This window comes from Rhinopithecus bieti, unplaced genomic scaffold, assembly GCF_001698545.2.
Source record: "Rhinopithecus bieti isolate Rb0 unplaced genomic scaffold, ASM169854v2 scaffold_4104, whole genome shotgun sequence".
NCBI classification, from domain to species: domain Eukaryota; kingdom Metazoa; phylum Chordata; class Mammalia; order Primates; family Cercopithecidae; genus Rhinopithecus; species Rhinopithecus bieti.
The window spans coordinates 2,260,309-2,285,565 of record NW_016804554.1 but is presented as its reverse complement, the minus strand read 5'-3'; the positions used below and the strand labels follow the sequence as shown (position 1 = coordinate 2,285,565).

Below are 25,257 nucleotides of genomic sequence, written 5' to 3'. Positions count from 1 at the left end.
AAGAAAACCTGACTTCGACCCCACTAGGACATCCCCAGGAACCTTAGACAGGTTCCTGACCAACCTGACCAATCAGCACTCCCCAGTTCCCGAGCAGCTGCCTGACAAATTATCTTTAAAAACTCTGATCCCATCCCAGAATGCTGGAGAGACTGATTTGAGCAATAATAAAACTCTGGTCTCCCGCACAGCCGGTTCTGCGTGCCTTACTCTTTCTCCATGGCAATTTCCCTTTCTTGATAAATCTGCTCTGTCTAGGCAGCCGGCAAGGTAAACCCATTGGTGGCTAAAGTTTGATCCGACAACGCCTTGAGAAGTCAGACAGCAGCCTCAGGCTGGGCCACCCCAGGGCGTCCTCTGCCATCCTCCCTCTCCCACCTCCTCCGGTGCGGCTCCCTGCTGCCCTCGCCACAACACCCGGCGTCCTTCAGGCTCACCTTGACATAAGACCAGGATGCAGTAGAAAACCATGAAGCAGCGAATGTTATTGCAACACTCACAGCAGGGGCTGACTAGACAGCCCAAACCACAGGGCTGATCCAAACTGTCATCCAGTTCTCCCGGCTTCTTGGAAACTGAGGACTTGGCTTTTTTCCTTTTTCGGAAACCGCCGAACCTTACCAAGGCCTCTGGAAGTAGTCTCAGATACCGGTATTTTTTCCCGGACTTCGAGGACTTCGGGGTTTCCCTGGCCCTCGAGTCCTTAGCAGGCCGGGCCCGCGCGGCCTCCCGCGGCTCTACTCCTCCTGGGGCTTCATACTGGTCCCCAGAGCGCCGGGCGACGCCTTCGGACATGGCTCACTCTGGGCGCCCCCTGGCGACGCGGCCCGAGTGCTCTCGGCAGCCCGTCCTGTCTGGGCCAACCCAAAGGCCAGCCCGGCGAGGGCGTCGAAGGACTCAGTGGCCACAACGGGCTCCCGCAGCCCAAGCCTCCAGAGCGAACGTTTCTCCTAGGGCAGGAGGCAAACGTCCTCGCCGGAGGTTGACAGTTGAGAACTTCCAAGGCTGTTTTCCTTCTTTTCTTCCACGTGCTGAAGGGGGGGGGGGGGAAGCTAAAAGTAGGTTCTGATAACTGCTAACACAGACAAGGAGCACCAGAGTAATTTTAATGGCAGTCAAAGATTGCCAGTACTTATTTATTAAATAATACTCATTAGGAAGCATGGGGAAAAAAAGTGAAACTGTCTGTCCCCAGTTTCCCCAGACTTACTTTATTGTGGTGGCTTTCCAACTGAAAAATCTCACTAGAAACAACCTGAAAATTGTTGAAGGACCACGAGAGAGCAGAAGATATTGGAAAACAAACAAATAAACAAAAGCAGTTTCACCACAGTAAAAGATTTGGAGGCACAAATATCAGAAATCAATGTCCAAATGAATGTCCTTAAGTGAAGTGTTTTACACATAGAAATGATTGTCCTAGAAACTCTATCCCAACTCCAGAACAGAAAAGATTATTATTTTCCACCTTAAATGAGGGCATGAGAACCAGAGGATTATTTTTTCAGGTAAAAAAAGTTTATAGAAGAGAAAGAATGTAAGTGAAGAGTAGAAGAGTAGTAGGATATGAAACGTGGGTTTTTTTTGTTTGTTTGTTTGTTTGTTTTTTAAGGAAAATGCAACTTCTTATTGGTTTTCTTTTCTTAGGCTGATATATAAGCTCTTTAGGCCATGTATATGTTGAGGGTGACTTTCCAGGAGAGGTGGCACTATCTTCTCTCCTATGGATTAGACATTGTGTTGCCAAAAACAATTCAGCTCTTCAACAAGATTCTGTGCTGCTCCAGTAGCGCTGGCCTGGTAGACCAGGGAACGAAGAATTAAGAACTACTGACCTGAAGCCTGAGCTTGACTCTACATTGCTTCATGATAATAAATATAAACAAATAAACAAACAAAAACCATAGGATTCCTAGGAGGTAGGAAAGACAGTGGGGAGTGGTGGACTCTTATTCTTGTGCTTCAAAACCAGAATGGGTACTGCTTGGGTGGAGAGAGGAAAAGACAACTCCATTAAAAATGAGTGGTACTGGGAATTTTGCTTCTAGCCAGAATATAGAAAGCCAAATAAAATGTAACCCCCACCCCAATAATAACAACAACAACAAAGCTGGATAATATGAAAAAATATTTCTTTTTCATCAGAGAGCTACATTTCTATAGCTATGGTTGCTGTAAAGCAACTAGGCAAATTGATTCTAAAGGACAACAAGCCCCTCAGAAAAGGGATGCGACACACAAACCATATTGCTTTTCGAAGAGCACAGAAGGAAGAGCAGTAGTAAAGGAAGATAGAAACACTTGAAATTTTAATGAATTCTTAAAGACCAAGGGAAGCTTAACAGTTTAGAAACCCTAGAAGCCTAAGAAACAAGGGGAGTCTACACCCATTTACCAGATCTTTGCTTAAGAGAAGAAAGCATTTGGTGGTGGTGGACTGTCACTGAGAAAGAAGGAATACTTACCCTCCCACCTCCATTGTCTCTTCTGCTATCCAAAACAAAAACAGTTTTGCCTCTGGGATTGAGGCAGGAAACTCTCATGCCCTCCAGTCTGTGACAAAGCTTATCTGTTACAGAAGAAAAAACCCACTGAAGGAGGAGCAGCAAACCATCCTGTCCTATGGCCTACCTTAAGACTGACTGCCACCAGAGAGAGGGATAGAAATAAAAACAGTCTGCCAAAAAGAGAGGAACAGGAACTTCATTTCTTCCCAAGAACCCCACTGAAACAAGGCAAAGCCCAAACCTTGAGGTTCAGGCATTCAGGGCCTGTGCAAAATCGAGGCTGGACCAGGGGCAACTTAGCCTCTGCCTCGATGAGGAGTTTTGCATGAGTGAAAAAACAACAGCACTCTACCAGTATAGGTGAGTCAAGAGAGCAGAGGGAAACCCTACCTGTGGTGCAAGCATAGAGGACCTGCTGAAAGCTAAAGGTGGAGTGGAAACACACAAACACACTTTCAACATTCTTTGATCAGCATATTTTTATTACGTAATATAGGACACTAACATCCAGCTACAAAAATTGTAGTCTAAGTATTTAAGTAGAAATTGTAGATATTTGTTTACCTTACTCATTTAAACTTAGTAAACATCACACTTACTTCATGTTGGCTACCTTTATGATAGTACCATGCATGATAGAATTTCATGGTATGAATTTACTATAATTTAACCACTTTCTTTTATATTGATGGCTATTGGGTTGTTTTTCAATTTTTGCTCTGACCGGATTGAAATTAACATGGTTGTATGTATTTTCCTGAAAGACAGGTCACTGATTTAAAAGAAAACTTTTTATAGAAGATGTCGATCAGAGTTATAAAACTATTCCAATTTCAGAAATATTAAATGTGAAAAAAAGTATTGTTGAATCTTAAAATGTATGCATATTAATTACATGTTTCCTAAAAGTTAGCAAGTAATTATCGTATAACATTTCAATACAGGCAATGAAATATAGCTACCAACTAAAGCAATCCCTGATGAGTTCAGCAATCCAAGTGCTTAAGATAGTCAAGAAACCAGCTTAAACTAAACAATGAATGTTTATGAGGTGCTGTTTTATATTCTCTATGTAATATCTATTTCAGCTAAAAGCTCTAAACATGTAGAAAGAACTACACTACTCACTAAAGTAACATATTGATGATAATTCATATAATCCTTTTAGCAAATGAGCCTATAAAGTAGATAAACAACATGATGGTGCAAATTATTATAATGTGGCTTTATATAAGATGACCTCAACTATTTAAGAGATACAGAACTGTTTTCTCTTTTAGTAAATGGTCCTCATTTGCTTTGCTTTCCTGGTAAATGATTTTTACTTCCTCCCTGATAGGCAATAGTGACATTTTTCTACAACTTCTAATATGCTACCACCTATAATTATGTAGTGACGCTTATTACATCTTTCCTATACAATATAAGATTTACAGGTTCTGTGTTGAAACTAATGTTAGATATCTGGGTGCTATAATTACTATTTTTCTTGATGACTACAGGCTTTTTATTTTACTTTATTTTATGTTTTGCTTTCTGTGAATCTTTTAGTTTATTGAGATTAGAAGTTTAACTGCTAGATAAGTAAAATGCTGCATAATTTTTTAAGTCCAGAAGAAAACAAAGGCAACTGGAGGAAAGGGGCGGGGACATGAAAGAAAGAAGTATTATATGTAATGAATAAAGTACAGCTTTGCTTAGCTGATATGTGATTTGGGGTAAGTCTTTTAAACATTCTGACCCTTAATTCTTCATTTGTAAAATTAGAATAATAATTATCCCATTTGAAAAATTACTGTGAAGATTAGAAGCAATGTATTAAAAGTATCTAACTCATTTTTGGCATATGCTTAAGCAAAGATAGTTATGTTTCAAATTATTAGAATAATGAGCCACTATATTAAAAAGTAACTACTGTTATATATACCTCCCTACAAGTCAGACCCTCATTGGTGGGTACAGATTTACCAACTGAGGGGGAAAACCTTCAGCAAATGTTCTCACAAAAGGCTGTAGAGAGAGGGCAACACTTCAGATTATCTGTAATGAACTGGTAGAAGTCACATAAGTAACAATGTTTGCAAGAGACTTAACAGCCTAAGCTGATGTTTCTTGTGAGGTACATTAGAGGTTTGTTTATTTATTTATTTATTTATTTTGACATGGAGTCTCACTCTGTCACCCAGGCTGGAGTGCAGTGACCCAATCTCAGCTCACTGCAACCTCTGCCTCCTGGGTTCAAGTGATTCTCCTGCCTCAGCCTCCTGAGTAGCTGGGACTACAGGTGTGTGCCACCACACCTGACTTTTTTTTTTGTATTTTTTGTAGAGATGGGGTTTCACAATGTTAGCCAGGATGGTCTCAATCTCCTGACCTTGTGATCCACCTGCCTTGGTCTCCCAAAGTGCTGAGATTAGAGGTGTGAGCCACCACACCTGACCCATTAGAGGTAATGTTTAAGACACTTAGAAAGAAAATCAAGTGCTGTGACAATAAGTTGTAAAGCTTCATGAAGTAGCTTCAGGGACAACAAATTACCCTGATGGGGAGAGAGCTAGAATCAAAAGTGGAATAATATTTAGATGCCAAGAAATGGTTTCCTACCTGAGACATTTATGGAAGCAGAGGGGACTCAGAAGAAACTGGGAGACCTGGGGTCTTACAATTAAGAAATGTGTAAACATTGAAATAAACATTATATGGTTTGGCTGTGTCCCCATCCAAATCTCATCTTGACTTCCCATGTGTCATGGGAGGGACCTGGTGGGGCAGTTTCCCCCTTACTGTTCTCATGGCAGTGAATAAGTCTCACAAAATTTAATGGTTTTATAAGGGGTTTCTGCTTTCACTTCTCTCTCATTCTCTCTTGCCACCACCAGGTAAGAAGTGCCTTTCACGTTCTGCCATGATTGTGAGGCCTCCCCAGCCACGTGGAACTGTAAGTCCATTAAACCTCTTTCTTTTGTAATTTACCCAGTCTCAGTATGTCTTTATCACCAGTGTGAAAACAAACTAATACAGTAAATTGGTACCAGTAGAGTGGGGCACTGGTGAAAAGATAGCCGAAAATGTGGAAGCAACTTTGGAACTGGGTAACAGGCAGAGGCTGGAACAGTTTGGAGGGCTCAGAAGAAGACAAAAAAAAGTGGAAAAGTTTGGAACTCCCTAGAGACTTGTCGAACAGCTTTGATAAAATTGCTGATAATGATATGGACAATAAAATCCAGACTGAGGTGCTGTCAGTTGGAGATGAGGAACTTGTTGGGGACTGGAGCAAAGGTGACTCTTGTTATGTTTTAGCAAAGAAACTAGTGATATTTTGCCCCTGCCCTAGAGGTTTGTGGAACTTTGAACTTAAGAGAGATGATTTAGAGTATCTGGCAGAAGAAATTTCTAAGCAGCAGAATATTCAAGAGATGACTTGGGTGTGTTAAAGGCATTCAGTTTTAAAAGGGAAACAGAGCATAAAAGTTTGGAAAATTTGCAGCCCGACAATGTGATAGAAAAGAAAATCCCATTTTCTGAGGAGAAATTCAAGCCAGCTACAGAAATTTGCAAAAGTAACGAGGAACCAAATATTAATCACCAAGACAATGGGGAAAATATCTCTAGGGAAAGTCAGAGACCTTTGTGGAAGCCCCTCCCATCACAGGCCCAGAGGTTTAGGGGGAAGAAATGGCATTGTGGGCCAGGCCCAGGGTCCCCATGCTGTGTGCAGTGTAGAGACTTGGTGCTCTGTGCCCCAGCTGCTCCAGCCATGACTAAAAGTGGCCAACATACAGCTCAAGCTGTTGCTTCAGAGGGTGAGAGCCCCAAGCCTTGGAAATGTCCATGTAGTGTTAAGCCTACAGATGCAAAGAAGTCAAGAATTGAGGTTTGGGAACCTCTGCCTAGATTTCAGAGGATGTATGGAAACACCTGGATGCCCAGGTAAAGTTTGCTGCAGTGAAGGGTGCCTCATGGAGAGCCTCTGCTAGGGCAGTACAGAAGGAAAATGTGGAGTTGGAGCTCCCACACAGAATTCCTACTGGGATACTGCCTAGTGGACATGTAAGAAGAGGGCCACAGTCCTCCAGCCTCCAGAATAGTAGATCTATTAAGAACATGCACCGTGTGCCTGGAAAGCCACAGACACTCAATGCCAGCCCATGGAAGTAGCCGAGAGGGGGGCTATACCCTGCAATGCATTAAAAAAAAAACATTTAAATGACTTTAAATCACATTTTTAAAAAATGTAACTCTAACAGAAGTATACTTCTAAAGGTCCTCTTCATTATCTGTCTTCTCATTCACCAGTTTATTACTTCATTTATTGACCTCTTAAATGATCTAATATCTTCAACTTCAATCCACTCTACCATTTTACACACTGAATTTCTAGGCTTCACTACCTAATGAGTAAAAATAGTTTCATATTTTGAATTAGTCCATGTTCATGCTGCTGATAAAGACATACCCCAGACTGGGAAGAAAGTTGCCCAAAGCTGTGGGAGCCCACCTCTTGCATCTGCATGACCTGGATGTGAGACGTGGAGTCAAAGAAGATCATTTTGGAGCTTAAAGATTTGACTGCCCCACTGGATTTCAGATTTTTGTGGGGCCTGTGGCCCCTTTGTTCTGGCCAATTTCTTCCATTTAGAATGACTTTATTTACCTAATACCTGTACCCCCATTATATCTAGAAAGTGACTAACTTGCTTTTGATTTTACAGACTTACAGGTGGAAGGGGCTTCCTTTCCCTCAGATGAGACTTTGGACTGTGGACTTTTGAGTTAATGCTGAAATGAGTTAAGACTTTGAGGTACTGTTGGGAAGGCATGATTGGTTTTGAAATGTATGGACATGAGATTTGGGAGGGGCCAGGGGCGGAATGACATGGTTTGGTTCTGTCCCCACGCAGATCTTTTCTTGAATTCCCATGTGTTGTGTGAGGGACTAGGTGGGAGATAATTGAATCATGGGGGCAGTTTTCCTTATACTGTTCTTGTGGTAGTGAATAAGTCTCATGAGATCTGATGGTTTTATAAGGGGTTTCCACTTTCCTTCTCTCTCATTCTCTCTTGCTGCTGCTAGGTAAAAAGTACGTTTTGCCTTCCACCATGATTGTAAGGCCCCTCCAGCCATGTGGAACTGTAAGTCCATTAAACCTATTTTTCTTCCCAGTCTCAGGTACATCTTTATCAGAAGCATGAAAATGGACTAATTCAAAACACGAAACTATTTTTACTCATTAGGTAGTGAAGCCTAGAAATTCAGTGTGTAAAATGGTAGAGTGGATTGAAGTTGAAGATATTAGATCATTTAAGAGGTCAATAAATGAAGTAATAAACAGGTGAATGAGAAGACTGATGATGAAGGGACCTTTAGAGGTATATTTCTGTTAGAGTTACATTTTTTAAAATGTGATTTAAAGCTATTTATAATGATTGCTAAGTGGAATGCTAAAGTTTTAAAACAAGTAAAGCATTAAAAAATAAGTATTTTTGAAGAGAGAGTCTTCTGACACTTCTTACAACAGTAAGGAAGATTTTACTGAAGATTATCATAATATAGGAGAGAAACTGTCCTCAACTCTCATGAATACAACAAAAACAAGCAAGGATTTACAAGCTAAACAGCAGATTGAGGGTGTCAGTGGATGGAAAATTATTAACAGGAGATATCAAAGGTAGGGGGATTCTTTCTAAACTGACTTAACAGGATTCTTGCTAAAGGCAGGCCAAGGACTTAAATATCAAGGGTGTGGGATGAGGAACTTGATCAGTTATGAAGGTTGATCAGACATTGAAGATCTGATGACTTAGCAGGATCCTTTGCTAAGTCTGATTTAGACAGGTTGAAGACAGAGCCCAAGGGTAAGGCCTACACAAAAAGAGGGCTCAATAGAGTCTGTTTAAAGTTTAATCAAAGAGTCTTTGTCAGTATGTATATTTAATGGTTTGCTTTTTGCACTGTTAACATTTGGTTTATGGTACCTGAAATAAATCTGTTTCAATATACAGGTACTTTTGAAGATAATACCTTAACAAGTTTTGAAAATAACATCTCATTGATGTGTTGAAAAGCTTTTCAGCCAAATAATAAATTTATTGAATAAAGCTCATCAGCCAATACCACTGCTAACACCTTCATAGCAGTAAGGGAGAATGGACAGCAAAGGGAGTCAGGGAAGTATACTTAAAGGGTGTTGGGTGTTAGAGTTAGTCACAGGGTAGTCATGTCAGGGATTGGTCAGAACTGGTGAACTATGCAGGTTTTGGCACATTAAGTGATTGAATTTTCAAAACACGTTAAGAGTATGGGGAGTTACTGTTGGATCAGTTTGCATGTATCAGGGTACAAGATCTACAGACATACGGGTCCTAAAGAATAGACGTTAAAAGAGATTGACTTTAAGAGATCAATGTGGTCTGTAGTCACAGTTTGTTTGGGTAAGTTTATCTGATTTGCTAGTGCATTTTGCAAGTTGTGGTTTCTGTCGATATCCTTAGCCCTCCCTTACAAATTAGCTGCCAGTAGGGATTCCCCTTTTCCTCTACTTTATCAGAGGTACGAATGTTTTCAAAGATTTAAATTGCTGCCGGACACGGTGGCTCACGCCTGTAATCCCAGCACTCTGGGAAGCTGAGGCAGGCGGATCATGCAGTCAGGAAATCGAGACCATCCTGGCTAACAAGGTGAAACCTCATCTCCACTAAAAATGCAAAAAATTAGTCGGGCGTGGTGGCAGGCGCCTGTAGTCTCAGCTACTGGGGAGGCTCAGGCAGGAGAATGGCGTGAACCCCGGAGGCGGAGCTTGCAGTGAGCCAAGATCGAGTCACTGCACTCCAGCCTGGATGACAGAGCGAGACTCACTCTCAAAATAAATAAATAAATAAATAAATAAATAATAAAAATTAATTTGCTGCCATCTAGAGGGCATATACTTTTATTCTTAGACTAAGTCTAAAAGAAATGGATTTCCACATTTAAAGTAGATTTCATCTTCTGTTACTTTTGTTACTTATGTTTCCTTTCTAGAAAATATTTTCAATTGTTTTTAATCATAAAGTTATTTAACATTCCCAATTTTGTTTCCAGTACTCTATGAGAGTTGAACTAGTGTTATTGATTATGAACAGCATACAACAATGTGTCTTTGTTTATATTGTGGTAACATTTTTTTTTTTTTTGAAACAGAGTCTCACTCTGTAGCCCAGGCTGGAGTGCAGTGGCCAGATCTCAGCTCATTGCAACCTCTGCCTCCCAGGTTCAAGCGATTGTCCTGCCTCAGCCCCTGAGTGGCTGAGATTACAGGTGCACACTACCACGTCCAGCTAATTTTTGTATTTTTAATAGAGATGGAGTTTCACCATGATGATCAGGCTGGTCTCAAACTCCTGACCTCATGATCCGCCCACCTCGGCCTCCCAAAGTGCTGGGATTACAGGTGTGAGCCACCATGCCCAGCCTGTGGTAACTTTTTAACTGTGCACAGTATATTTGTAAAACAATTTCTAAAGCAAAATGAAATGGGGTTCATGGGAAAAGGTCTCCTTTTTGCAGAATTTACGGATGAGTCATGAATAGAGAAAGAGCTGCCCTAAGCCAGAGGATTAAAAAAGATTCCCTCAGTAATCATTTAAGCTAAGAGCCATCGAATGATTAAGAATTTTCTAAGCCAAGGACTAGGTATAAGAAGAACAGAGGGAACAGCTTATATGGCAGAAAAGAACATTGCACCTTCAAGGAATTGAGAAAAGACCAATGTCGTTAGAGTCAAATGTCCAAGACCATTGGTCATGTAAACATTAGAGGCAGAGCAATGGAAATTCATCAGTCACTGATGACACAATCACACAACATATGTATTCTCTTGCATTATTCTAGCTGTAGTGAGCAACCATTAAGAGGATTGATATGGATCAAGAAAACATACAGGGTGATACAGTTTTCTTACTAAGATTTCATACATACTCTATGAAGATAACTATATTGTATAGTCAAGTCTCCCTCTAGGAATATCCAAATCTCTTCATCACATTTATTTTCCCTTTCTCCAACCCTAGGAGGGAGAGAACACATACTGTTCTCTAAATGTTCTCCTCAGAGAAACTCTTGATGTTTATGCAGTCACCTTGCATACCTGTGAGGCTTTCAGGCCTTTTGAAACTAAAGCTAGAAAACTCAATTTATTCTGTCAGCATGTTAACCTCTTCATAACTTTCCTCTGCGGTAATGAGCAAAGAGCAAGCTTTTTCCTTTTATGAGAATAAGAAAGGGAGGAAAATATACCAATATTTATTGGCTATTACAAAAGTGTCATCCAAGTATAGATAATTCTATATATTCAACAAACTTCAAAAATAAATAGTATGGTTCTGATAATGAATTCCAATTCTTATTTAAATAATAGAAATTTTAAGACAAATGTACACAACTGAATGGTATAAAATTGCTGTTATACATTTTTTGTCATCTAAAAAAGAGTCATTTGTATACAGTTTGACCCAGAGTTTAGAATTTCCATGTTCTTTACCTATAATTTTTTATAAACTCACATTTTAAGAACAAAGGCATTATCAAGTGCATTTCAATACCTCTAGCCCTATAAACATACCTGTCTCAAACCTTTAAAAAACTAGATATTATGAAAGTCATCTTCTTCTAAGTATATTCTGTAAAGTGTTCTCTCATTGCAGTGGAAGAGTTTTCTAGACATGTTTCTTAGGACTACAACTTTTTATTGGATATGATCTCAAAAACATCCTCCACTGTGCAGAAATCATTGGTTTAGATGCTTCTTTTACTACAAAGTTTAAATCTAATATGCCCTCCCCCCTCACTACCATGTAGTGGTCCATTATATAAAGGCTATGTACATCACTAGTCTTCAATATAAGTAATTCAAGTCTCCATCCTGCTTGGATGTAGGAAACCCACAGCTTTACCAGTTTCACTTTCTCCACGAATTTCTTGGATGTTTCTGAAGGATATTAATGCATTTTATAAATCCCTAATGTGAACCTATGATTTTTTTAAATGATACAATCACAACTCATACAAAAAATCAGTAGGGTCAAATATTTATTTATCACATTAATTAGGGTATCAGCAAGATCATGAGACAGATTCAAAAGTAATTCGGGAAAGTAAAGTATTTATAGTGACTTAAAGACAAAAGAGTCGAATAAGAATTCTAATTTAAATTGGCTAATGCTAATATTAATTGGTTAATATCAGGCAGTAAAATTGTAACTTTCAGGAGTCATCTTTTTTACAGGAAATCACTTGCATCTCTTGAATAAAATTCATTTCTATTACTATCAGAAAAGAACCATTTGTATCAGTTTTGCATAAGTTAGTGTTATAAGTTATAAGTTACCTTCACAGAGGCAAAAAAATTCTGTTCATTTCTAAATAGAAAGTCAAAGAAAAGTACTAACCCCTAGAGAATCAGATAATACCATGTAGCCTCTGCTGGACAGTACCCAGCACGAACCTGAAAGAATACCGATAATCTTATTTGCCTGTTTCCAAGATTTTGATACTTTTTCTTAACATTTGCTTAACATCTGAGCTGCTGATTCCAGTAAGAAAGACACAGCACACATATTCTGAAGGTTGCCACTAACTCACCTGAAACTAGCCATGACCAGGTTGTTACCCGTCTCTCCCAACAAGTTAATCCTAAGTATAGAGTCCAACCAAAGTAGTCTACCATTTTGATTTGTCCAGGTCTGAGCGATTTCCTGAAATATGAGATTTTTCAATACAAAAGTGGGAAATCCCAGGCAAACCAGGACAAGTTGGTCATCCTAATACAAGCCTCTTCCTTAATTCCACAAAGAACAAGGAACCCCAAAAAGTAATGTAACATAAAGCTAAATTTTACTTAAACCTTTGGGATATTACAATATAGAATTACCATATCAAGAAGAAGAGGAAAACCCAAAACCAGACATTACATACTCCCAGCACCCTCTGGGTCAAAGCATTCCAATGGAACTCCTTGAGGGTATCTCTGCCCCTAGTCTCCAAACTTTTGCCACATTAGATTTAACTTCTCCACACACAGGAGTATCCTTCGGCATAATTGTCTGGACTAAGATTCAGAACCAGGACTCCCAAGGACTCTAGAAGGAGATACAATGGGGAGTTATTATTATTATTATTATTCTGAAAGAAAACAAATTTCAGAGAGCTGGCTTCATTGCTAAGTAAGAAAAAAGTTGATTTATAATGTGGAATAATTCCACATTTTTTATTATGGTATATTTCTATTCCAGAATGGGATATTAGCTTACCTTAGGAAAAGCCCTATTAAAATATTTATATTTCTCCCCTAAAACAAAGAATATAACTGATCTCAAAGGTAAATTCAAGTTTATCCACTTATAGAGACAAAAAATTCCTTGCAGTTTTGAAGTTGCAGAATTCTCCCCCACTTAATATTTGGTGATTTGTATTTTTCAAAGATGGCTTCAATAATATAACCTGCCCGTCATGTTCTCTCATGATGTGACATTGATAGCTCCCCATCAAAAGGTGGCATCCCCATCAAAAGGTGGCATCTGTGTGTCTTCCCCTTGAATCCGGGCTGCCTTGTGACTACAGCCAGAGTGATGCACTCTGCCTTCTGATGCTAGGTCATAAAGGGATTTGAGACCCACCATACTCAATTAAAAATATATACACATAAATTCAAAAATAATTTTTAAAAATCGTGACACGGACATGACAAGCTAAGAATTGTGTTCACATACAGAAGTAGATATGAATGAAAGATTTCTTGGCTCTAACCATCCCTAATTATTCTTAATACTTTCACTTGAAAATTCAATTAAGTTATCCTTCAATTTTGTTGAAAGCAAAATATTGGAAATTGCCAAACTTGCAAAAAATTTTTAAATTATTACCACCATTCATTATTTCAACACTAACAACACCATTTCATATAGTTTCTTTGTTTGGCGTAGGAACATTTATGCATTTAGTGAAAACAGCACAGTAAGATTCCGGATGAGTAAGAGGTATGCCTTACATTGGAGTGTGGAAAAGAAAGGCTGTGAAAAGAGAGAGGAAAACAGGCATGACACTCTGGCATGCCTCCTCCTCCAGCCTCAAGTTCTCAGGAACAGTACACGCAGAGTTCGGGTTCAGAAAATGGATTTCCTTCAAACAGTCCACAACTTTAAAAATGTTCATGTCCCAGGTTTAGGCTGCTGTATTAACTTATTTTATTCTTAAAACAATGCCATGAAGTAGCTACTTTTAATTTATTTTAAAGATGAGAACATTTAGATAAAGGCAATGTTACATTACTTGCCCACGGTTACAAACTTACCAACTGGCAAAGCCAGGATATACATCCAAGTTATTTCTAAACCCCACATTCTCCGGCATTATCCAGTGTGCCCCTAAAATACTAACAATACAAACCACATGTCTTAGTCTGCTCAGGACAGTATAACAAAGTACCACAGACTGGATGGCTTAAGCAACAGAAATTTATTTTTCATTGTTTTGGAGACTGGCAAGTCCAAGATTCCGGTGCCAGCATACTCTGTTTCTGGTGAGGCCTCTCTTCCTGGCTTGCAGATGCCCATCTTCTCACTGTGTCCTCACATGGCCTTTTGTGAACATGAAGAATAAAGAGATTAGTAGATGCACATGAAGAATAAAGAGATCTTTCTCTCTTCCTCTTCTTATAAATCCCAAAGTCCTGCTGCATTAGTACATGCCCTTCCCCCTGCTTATGACCTTATTTAATCTTAATTACTTCCTACAAGTTCTGTCCCCAAAGATCATCACACTGTGGGTTAGGGCTTCAACATATTAATTGGGGGTTGGGGATACACAAGCATTCAGTTCACAAAACTACATATCAGAATAAAAGAAAAGGTAGGAAGAAAATAATGGATGTTAAGTGAAAATAAAGGAAATTACAACTCTCAGGAAAGAAGGGACAGCCACAAATCAGCATCTTTCTTTCCCTGTTCTTGCTCTAAGATCTCATCTGTCTTATTGTCCCAAGAGCAGAACTAAAGAAAAAGTACAATTAATGTCCTTTGGGAGATGAAAACCCTGAATTAATGTAATTGCAAATCATGGAAAATGTTTTCCTTTACTCACAAGGAAAGAAGTAGATTAGCTCCTTGTGATCTTTTTTCCTCAGATAGGAAATGGCAATTTTACTTACATTTTCCTAATTTAGTACTTTTCTTAGCAATTTATTCTTTCTTTTAAAAAAAAGACTTCAAAAAGAGTTCATTTTAAAGTGCCAATAATCTTTAAAATTTAATATTTGAGTAGTAAATTGAACTAAGCTCTCAGTTGGAGTAATATTTTTTTCTGCACCACAGTAAAAAATAATTTGGTTTTGGAAACGGAATCTTCAGGTTCATGCTTTCATTAATTTCTGAATCTGTGTTTTGATTCATGAATTTATTAGATGGCATTGGTATAACAAGTCCAGAACCTTAGCTGAAACTGTACTATGAATCTAGGGTATTCCACAGTAAAATAGCATCTCTAGGGAAACCATCTTCCTGTAAATAATATTAACCTTACGAGCATAGGGAACCTCCATTATCCACAGTCTCAAAGACAGTAGATTTAGCCACAATCTAGTGTATCTCAATAGCAATTCAACAGACTATTGCAATTTTTTGTTGCAAAGCAGCTCTCACTGAGAGCTCAGGTAAAGTCTCACTCATCTGAAATAATGAAAAAAACAATTGGTCAATAATAGTATGAGCCACAGCATGGTAAGTGTTGCTTATATACTGTGCCTGATTTTGTCACCACAATTTCTGCCCATACCCATGCTTGTCAAGGAAGAAACAGAAAGAGAAGGAGAGAAAGAAAGAGATCAGGACATTTTGGGCCTAAAGTGAGGGGACAGTGAGTTTAAAAGGCTAGTACATTGCATGTAGTGAGAATCAGGCTCACTATTCCATTACTTTCAGATTTGGGATGCTATTGTTTACTTGTTTGTCCAACAGGGTAATCAATCTTTTTACCTATAAACAACATAGAGATATGTATTGCTATTTAAATTTCTATTTTTTGTCTATTTATGTTTGTTTTTTTCCTAGAATGTCAGAGCATTAATACTGTGAGTTGAAATTCCTGTTCTGCTGCTATTAATTTTTAACATATCACAGCCTGTTTTCTTATCTCTACCATATGAACAATAATGCCTTACTATGACTTTGTACTGGGTATGAATTAAAATTAAGTGCATGAAACATCTACTATAGTGCAAAGGACTCATAAATAATGATGATAATGGTCATAACTAGGATCAGCTAGAAATCTATAGGCCAAGTCCCTCATGCAGTACACGGCACAGGGTTGGAGCTCAGTATAGGCATACATATGTGTGTTGTTATTCAAGAGGCAGGGCACTTCCTGGTCAAGTTTTAATTTGGACACAAAGGATACACTAATGTGAACCTATGTATTGGAAATCATTGTTCTGCTGTGAAGGGAAAAAAGTGACTCTCCCACCTTGTCAGTTCTCTAGCATGTGCACTCCAGTGTCTTATTCATGTACAGATCATAGAACCAGGGCCACAGATCTCACTGTGGAGATGGGCATAATGATATGGACTAAGGCAAGGTTTAGGAACCGTCCAGTAGATCGAAGCCACGAAAGAAATGTAGTGGGCAGAGTTGTGACAGACTGAGGCTTACAAGAGCTTGGTCTGGAGTTCAGGAGAGGCATAAGCAATAATATTAATAGTTCAGATCTCAAGAATTGTTTCAGAAGTAAATCCCAGCATTAAAAATCCCATTCAATATTAGTGATATTCTTTCTTGCTCTTGGGTTCTAGGTGCAGGGTTTGCTGGGTTGGGGTGAGCCACCACATGGTAAGACCTCAGTCAGGGGGTATTGATATGAGCTCAAGTTGGAGAAGGGCTTTAGGAAAACCCATCAGGTGTCAATACACATTAGAAATCAAGTCTTCCAAAAGAGGGTGGGAGTCCTTTGGATTATCACCAGTTGCTATGGTCCTCTACGCAAACCATGAAGCTATGGAGAAAGGAGTGTGAATGTACTAGAGTAGAAATATGTGTGTGAGTATATTGTAGGCAACAAGTACTAGTATATCTTTTAAACAGGAGTGAATTAGCCTAAATGATCAGGGATTAGTTGGAGACCTTAGTATATAAGGGGCCCTGAATGTTGGAAGACAAATCTCCTTGGGTCTGTCTCATTTCTGCATATCTTATATGAAATGAACACATTGAAGGGTTTAAACAACTTAAGGGTATAGAAGCATGATTCTAAACACCTGATGTTACGTATTCAAGGAAGATAATGAAAAAAAGCATTTAACTTTAAGATAAAATAATTTTTTCTCTGACTACTTATTTGCAATTTATCTCAAAATATATAATATGAAGAATCCCAAATAGCAGTTTCATCTAAAGAATAAGGGAAAGGCAAGGAAATTCCTGATAGTGAATAATATATTCTAAATGACAGTGAAAGATTTATCAGGTAATTGGCAGAGTTCAGATAAAAATAGGAACATTTAGCTTCAGCTAGGGAGAAGTCAACAAATTAAGATGAATAATGATCTTTTAAATGAGGTTAAATTTAGATTTCATATAATTGTTAAATGAGAATAGGGGAAGGTTCCCTTGGATATGGAACATGCTGTCTATTCTGTTATTTAAGGTCTAAAGCTTATTAACTTTTGGACTGAATTCTGCTTCTACAGAGGCTACATATTGCTTTTAAACGTTTCTTTTGTTTGTTTGTTTTGCATGAACCCATGATCTCTCATTTATTTGCATTTCCTGGCATCTTATTATAATCTAACCTAATTGAAGTGTTTGCTTTGGAAGCCAGTGCTAAACAGGCAAAACAAACTTCATACTGACAGTTTCCCAATACCTGCATGTCATACGTCACTAAACCCAGGTGAATTTCAAACCAAAGCAGGCAGTGTTTCAGCAGCACTGTCAGAAGGTTTCACTCCTGAAATGTCAAAGGACAAACATTAGCGATATTTTGTGAAAGGACAAATAAGTGCATGTGGGTTACCACGAGTTTAACAAGTTTAACTCTTGACAAAAGGAAAAAATAAATATTAAATGTATATATTGAATTAACAGGTCACACTGGAAAGGTGTGTGTGTGTGTGTGTGTGTGTGTGTGTGTGTATGTGTGGTGTGTATTAAATGTTATGGTTCTAATAGATGAAAAATTCTTCTCAGAAACATGTTACCTTGTTCTGCAAAATATCCTCACATTTTCTAAAGCCTCTGTCCAATCGACATCACACTCATGAAATGTAAAAGAGTTGGCTTCTCTGTCTTGTTTTTAAGTAAACTGATACCTGTTTTAGTTTCTTTTAATTTTAACTCTTCTTTTACCCATTGGTTATGATTCTTAATAATCACTTATCTATTCATTCAATAAGCATCCTTTACATAAAAGCCAATATATTGTAATATATGACAGTAATTAAGAATATAGGTTTGAAAATCCATCTGCCTGGCTTTGTTTCTTGACTCCATTATTTACCAGTTCTATGCAGTGTTTTAGTGCCTTGGTTTCCTCAAATGTAATTAAAAGATAACAATACTATTTATCTTAAGAGGGCTTGCTGTATTAATTGAGGGATGCATCATTCCTAGCCTAAAATGCTATAGGAGGAAAGGATAGGAATGAGAGTTAAGTCAGTGCAAAACTATAAGGACTATGGACTGGGTAGATTTCCTTGGAACCAAGAGTATGTGGCAGACAAGTACTGGCATTCCAGGAAATGACAATGCATGTAAAAGCATAATACCAGGTAAAAAGACAGCACATTTTGGGAGTTTCCAATACTTTGCTATGGCTGGAATAAAAATAAGTCTAAAGGAATAGTGGAAGATAAGACTGGAGAAGAAAGGATGAACTCACGTGTTATCAGGCATGTTTTATTATACAGTATTACATTCACGACAGAGTGCTTGGAGTATAATAATTTCATTTTATATATGTATTTATTTTTTGGGGACAAGATCTCACTCTGTCCCCCAGGCTGGAGTGCAGTGGCACAATCATGGTTCACTGAGCCCTCAAACTCTCTAGGCTCAGGTGATCCTCCCACCTCACCCTCCCTGGTAGTTGGGACTAGAAGTATGCCCCACCACACCCAGCTAATTATTTTTGTATTTTTTGTAGAGACAGGATTTCACCATGTTGCCCAGGCTTGTTCCTAACTCCTGAGCTCAAGCTATCCTCCCACCTCAGCCTCCCAAAGTGTTGGGATTACAGGTATGAGGTACTGCACCCAGCCAATGTTTTCATTTTAAATTGAATAACTTTTATTAATCACAAGAAGCAATTTATGGCTCATCATAAATAATAAAAAAGTATGTTTTCCTTTAAGTGAGATGATAAATAATAGGCAATGTCTTTATGATTAATCTTCATTGTCTTGCTCTCTGAGGAAATAAGAAAACAGGGCCCAGCAATGTCTATTGCCGTTGTTCTCATCATGAAGAGTCTCAAAGAGACCTGAACACTTTAGAACCCCAAGAAACAATAACTTATCAGTGACATAGATTGCTTTTTCTCTTCTGCTGACTGAATCCTCTTTTTCTTTTGGGAATTGCTCTTTACCTCTTTGATGTGGTTCTAATAATGTGTTGATCCCAGGTTGACCAATCAAGCACCAGATGCTTCTGGAATTAATGATTACTCCAGGAGCAGACACATGACCCAAGCAGAGCCAAGCAGTTCTTTTCCGGAAATTAACGTACACTCTGCATGAAAGAAGATCTCCTTCAGAGACTGAGAGCCCTAACGATTACGTAATTTTGTCATTTTTAGGGTCAACAATTGATGTCACATGCAGGCAGCCTACCTGAATCCAATAAAGAGTAAAGCAAAGACAAGAGATGGAGAGGGATTGTTTTTTAAAAAAAGTATGTCTTGAAAAAGAAAATTCCCAAACTGGCACTAACATTTAGAGTGCTCAGTTGTAACTACCAATAAATTTTATTTTTTGTGAAACTAACTTAGATTTCTGACTTTAGCAACTAAAGATAGATCACATATAATATGGGATATGAAAACTTATATCAAGAAAACGGAGTAGACAGAATAAACACAGACATCGCTGCACATTTTGTCTATGGTAGTCCATTTCATATATCTTGTTAAATTCTTCAAGAGGTAGTTTTACTATATATGTTTACTTTAAAAGGTCTTGGGAGAATTCAAAAAACAAAAATCCTGGCTCTAATAAAACTCATCTGTGTTTCCTAAAATCACTAGAAGCTATTATTTTTTGAGGATCCACATGAACCACAGGAAACAGGTAAGGTGATTTAAGGGTATAGATGTTGCGACCCCTCCACAAGGGTTTGCAGCTAGGTTTTGCCACTTGCTAGTGATGGAACCTTGAGCAAGTGACGTAACCTCTGTGTACTTCAGTTTTCTCTTCTATAAAAATGGAGATAATAATTGTTCCTACCTCATTAGGCTACTGTGAGGATTAAATAAACGGGTTAGTATATGTAAGAGGCTTAGAGAAATGCTAGGCACATAATAAATATTATACAAATATTGAAAAGAGAACATATAGTGATAGTTTTGTGGTGTTTTTTTTTTTGAGATGGAGTCTCACTCTATCATCCAGGCTGTAGAGCAGTGGCAGGATCTCGGCTCACTACAAGCTCCGCCTTCCAGGTTCACACCATTCTTCTGCCTCAGCCTCCTGAGTAGCTGGGACTACAGTAGCTGCCACCATGCCTGGCTAATTTTTTTGTATTTTTAATAGAGACGGGGTTTCACTGTGTTAGACAGGATGGTCTCGATCTCCTGACCTTGTGATCTGCCCGCCTCGGCTCCCAAAGTGCTGGGATACAAGCGTGAGCCACCGCGCCCGGCCATAGTGATAGGTTTTAAGATGTGTAAAACTACAATATACTTTTTGTTAAATAAATAAATGACAGTAATAACCTTTTTAAAATTATTGTCACTAACATTTCTGTTAAATGATGAATTTTGGATTAATATATTTTATATAATTCTGGTTCTGGCTCTTTGAATTATAAACTCCTTTGTATGCTTTTAAGAGTCACCTAGGTTTTTTAAAAAAATAACATCCAATGTGCATGCTTAATCAGAATTACTGGACAAGTAAATTGCTTCCTAAAAACTTTAAGGAAGACAACAGAAATCACCAATTTAATTAAGAGCTAGAAGTCAGTAGAGATAATTACACAGGCCCTTCTATAGTGAACTCTGACACGGAAAAATGACTTGGCAAGTCCTTGTCCAATTTTCAACAGTAAAATCAATGTTAGGGAATGAGCTACTCACCAAGTTCAGTAAGTAAACAGTTATTAGTTCACTGCAATTACGCCTGGGATCCATTACTTGTATTTGTAGGTAAGTATGTGGAAATTGCAGACCAACTTAGTTTAATATTTGCTAAAAATGAAGAAAAGAGATTAAGCATTGAGAAAAGGAGGCAGAAAACTGGAACTGTTCCTTACCAGGTAAGAGATTTTTATTAAAACATAATCTCTCTGTGTCTCAAGGCCTTACTTATGAAATAAATATAATTCTTGCCCTGATTAACTCAAGGATTACTATATTGCTATATAGTTCAGCAGAAATCATTTTATCAAAGTGTTTTAAAGTTATGTGATGAGATTGCAAGCCTCCTTTTCTTCTATATAACTTAGTATCTTCCAGGTAATATGGACCAAACACTTTTCCTGTAATAGTGCTAATTATTAAATCCTTGCTCTGAAGCATATATCACTTTCATTTTATAATGAATACATGAAGAAACAAAAAGTGAGATACAGGGAAATGAAAACATTGAGAAACTGGTAAAAAAAAAAATGACCCACACAGCACATGAGGGAGTCCAGATTCAAACGCAGGTAGATCTATTATAAATATATTTCAGTTATGTCTAACCCAAAATGGCTTCTGTGTTTTATCAGCTACCCAGTCTCCTTTTCCCTTGGCTTCACTTCTGATTTCAGCCATGGCTGTGGTGATCAGTTAGGTGTTTGCTTTAATTCTCTTGGTGCTGATAGTGTCTCACCCCAAGCAACTGGTCAGGCTTTTACAGTTCTGTGCCCTGAGAGTCCTGAAGGGTCCCATTCAGCATACACACAATGGTAGCTGGGTGTAGTAACCCTCAGTGAGTGGCGAATGAGAGCCCAAGACCAGACACCACTTCCTGTCCATCCTCAGTTGGACAATTCTGGAAGGTATTCAGGGCCCTCCTCGGATGGGTGGAGCCTCTATTACTGACAGAAATGACCAGCTCAGTAACTTACCTTGGTCTTGGCTTCTCTTGCCATCCTGTTTGACTTCACCCTCACTGCGGCTATCTGTAACTACCTCCCAAATAACTACTGGCACACAAGTTCTTTTTCCAGGCTTTGCTTTCTGGAGGACCTCAATGAAGTGAACTAACCCAAAGAATTACAGGTGAGCAAGTTTTAACTAAATTAAGAACTCTTAATATCAAGCACTAATAAAGGAAAGAGCTTCATTATTTCACATCTTGTGAACAAAACAAAAAGTTAGACACAGGAGAAAGTATTCACTGTTGTGACCACAAGGAGAAAGAATTTCACCATCTGGATATTCTTCCTCAGGACCCATGGGGTAGTAATGAATACTATGTTTATGAGCCCTTAAGACAAAAACTAGTCTCCATTGGGCTTCCACATTTATAGTTAATCTTGTTTTTACAGAGAATAATCTACAAGTAAACAAGTAGGGGGCCTCAAAGCATAATTAGACCAAGCAAAAAATTCTCCATACCAGCCCCAGGCACTGGACTCATGTCGTGCTTCCACTACCACATACTCACCCTCCTGGCTCTGTTTATTAAAATAAGCCTACTGCTGGTGGATGCTTTCTTCTAAGGTGGACAGAATAGAAAGAAAGAGGGAGGCCAGGTGTGGTGGCTCACACCTGTAGTCCCAACACATTGGTAGGCCAAGGTGGGCAGATCACGAGGTCAAGAGATTGAGACCATCCTGGCCAACATGGCAAAACCCCGTCTCTACTAAAAATTCAAAAATTAGCTGGGCGTGGTGGCACGTGCCTGTAGTCCCAGCTACTCAGGAGACTGATGCAGGAGAATCGCTCAAACCTGGGAGACGGAGGTTGCAGTGAGCCGAGATTGCACTGTTGCCCTCCAGTCTGGTGACAGAGAGAGATTCCATCTTTTTTTTTTTTTAAATAAAAGAAAAAAAAAAGAAAAGAAAAAAGAAAGAGAAAGGGAGATGAGGTACAAAGGAAGTGTTGCTTCTCTTTGCTCATTTAAAATCCAGTTAAAGGAGAAAGCAGGTCTAATTATCATTGGTCTATGTGGATTGCTGTACTAGAAAAAAATATTTACTAAGATTAGAAATCAAACTGACTAGTTCATGCTGACCAATACAGGGTTACCTTGGGCCTATTTTATATTTGAAGCCCCAAACATTCACTTTTCTGGATTCTGAACATCTCTGTATCACTTTCTCTTCTGTTTTCCAAAGGAAAAAAATTAGTATTATACATCAGGATATTCCAACACTTGAATGACTTCTCTTACCCCAGCCTCCAAAGTTAAATAGTAAAAAAAAGAGCCACAAGAAATATTCCCTACACTACAATACTGACCGCTTTCTACTGTTTAAAATTAATATGAGAGCAAGGTTTGTGGGTATTCCTTAAGATTATTTCTATTAAATATCACTAAAAGCTTCCACTGAAATAGTAGCATTGTTTTGTTTGTTTGTTTGTTTGTTTGTGTTTTGAGATGAGTCTCTCTCTGTTGCCCAGGCTGGAGTGCAGTGGAGTGATCTTGGCTCACTGCAACCTCTGCCTCCCAGGTTCAAGTGATTCTCATGCATCAGCCTCCCTAGTAGCTGAGATTACAGGCACCCACTACCACACCCAGTTAATTTTTCTATTTTTAGTAAAGACCGGGTTTTGTCATGTTGGCCAGGCTGGTTTCTAACTCCTGATCTCAGGTGATCGGCCCAACTCAGCCTCCCAAAGTGCTGGGATTACAGGTGTGAGCCACCACCGCGCCTAGCTTAATTGTAGCATTCTTCGTCTGTCTTGCCACAGTACTCTCATTTGCAAAACTAGGATGATGTGATCTAATTGACACATAGAGGATGAAATTAAAAATCTATACAAGCCTCCTGGCTCGATATTTGGTATACTCTAGTTGCAGAAACAAAACAAAACAAAAACAAACAAACAAAGAAGCAAAAATCATTCATTTCTTCCATACATGGAAAGGAGACCCTTTACTGACTCCAGATTATACCAATGTGGATATTACTAAAATGATATAATAATAACTATCACTTAGTACTTATTATTCATCAAGTACTGTGGAAAGTATTTTCTATGTGCTCTGTGTTCTGTCATTAGTCCTATATTTAATACACACATTATCTCTATTTCACAGATAAAGAAAAAAGTCCACAGATTCATCTAATTTACTAAGATTATACAGCTAGCCAGAATTCAAACTAGGTCTAACACAAAAGCCTGAGCTCTGAACCACATGGATATTTATAAGTATATAAATATCACTATACTATTAGTTGATTAAAGATTTAACAAAAGATCTAATGAAAAATAGTCCATGGATAATCACTAACCACTATTAGAGAGTCAGGCTACAACATTCTATCAAATTAACCAGAAATTCTGTTTTTTAATAAATATCAACTACTCAATAGTCTTAATCAATGTAGATGTTTTACCTATTAGAAATATCATAAAACTTGAAGCTCAAAATTAACCAAGTATTTCTGGCAGAAAAACAGGACGAATGGAGAGCTGGCAGGACATTAACTGTCATCTGAACAACTAAATTGGTTTTAAATGGGTTAATGTAACCCTTAGCACATTCACAAGGAAATGTCTCCTTAACAAGGAAGTCTAAGAGATAATGCTTACTTTTTTGTTTGTTTGTTTGTTTTACCCTTCTTAGACCATTAAATTGTTTTTCCAAGTGACACACTACTGCCAGTAACTCAGTTTATTCCTAAAGTAGTGGTTCTTAATCATGGCCACACACGGTAATCATCCAGAGAGCTTTACAAAACCCTGATGTCTGGGTCCCATCCTCAGGGATTCTGATTTAATTGGTTTGGGCAATGATCAGGGTATCAGGATTTTTTTTTAAAGCTCCCCAGATGCTTCTAATATGCAATAAGAATGGAGGACAACTGTCCTAAGACCTATTACAGGGACTATACATTTCCCATACCTCTATCTTGATGCTCTTTGGAAAATAAAACTCTAGATAACCCAGAATTACTCTCAAAGTGTACTTGAGGAGCTGCTCACTATGCAGAACTGTTGCTTTGTTTGCTGGTCTGTGTGACAACTTGCTAGAAACTCTGCTTGGTCCCAAAGGGGCTTTAAAGAGATGTACGCGGCTTCACCACATGAGACAGAACTGCTTGCAACTTTTCTTTGCTCACCAAGCAAATATTCTACCAATTTAGAAGGCCACTTAAACCACTCAGATACTATACTTCAGAATAAATTGAATACAAAGGGACAAGTCTCCTAAATACAAAATATCGTGATAAAAATAAGGTGCTTTGATTGAAATACCTGGGTTTCTTACAGCAATAGAGTCTATTCTAAACAGTGAAAATCCTACATCTCTATAATTGTATAATGCATATTACCAGATTCTAAGAGTTTTTAATTTGGAGAATAATGCCCTGTGATAGAAGACATTCATTTTATAATGATTTGAGTTT

The 25,257-nt window shown here is 38.4% G+C and overlaps 1 protein-coding gene across 4 annotated transcripts in view; it reads right to left on the bottom strand.

Moving 5' to 3' along the window:
• SLCO6A1 (solute carrier organic anion transporter family member 6A1) overlaps positions 1 to 972 on the bottom strand; it is a 125,422-nt gene extending 124,450 nt beyond the window's left edge. For all 4 annotated transcript variants that reach the window (XR_001884906.1, XM_017869171.1, XM_017869172.1 and 1 more), the window contains exon 1: positions 438 to 972. Coding sequence is in view for 3 of the 4 variants with exons in the window: in XM_017869171.1 (XP_017724660.1) it covers positions 438 to 795 (358 nt within the window). In the remaining variant the exon portion in view is untranslated. The remainder of the gene's footprint in view (positions 1 to 437) is intronic.
• Between the last annotated feature and the right edge of the window lie 24,285 nt (positions 973 to 25,257).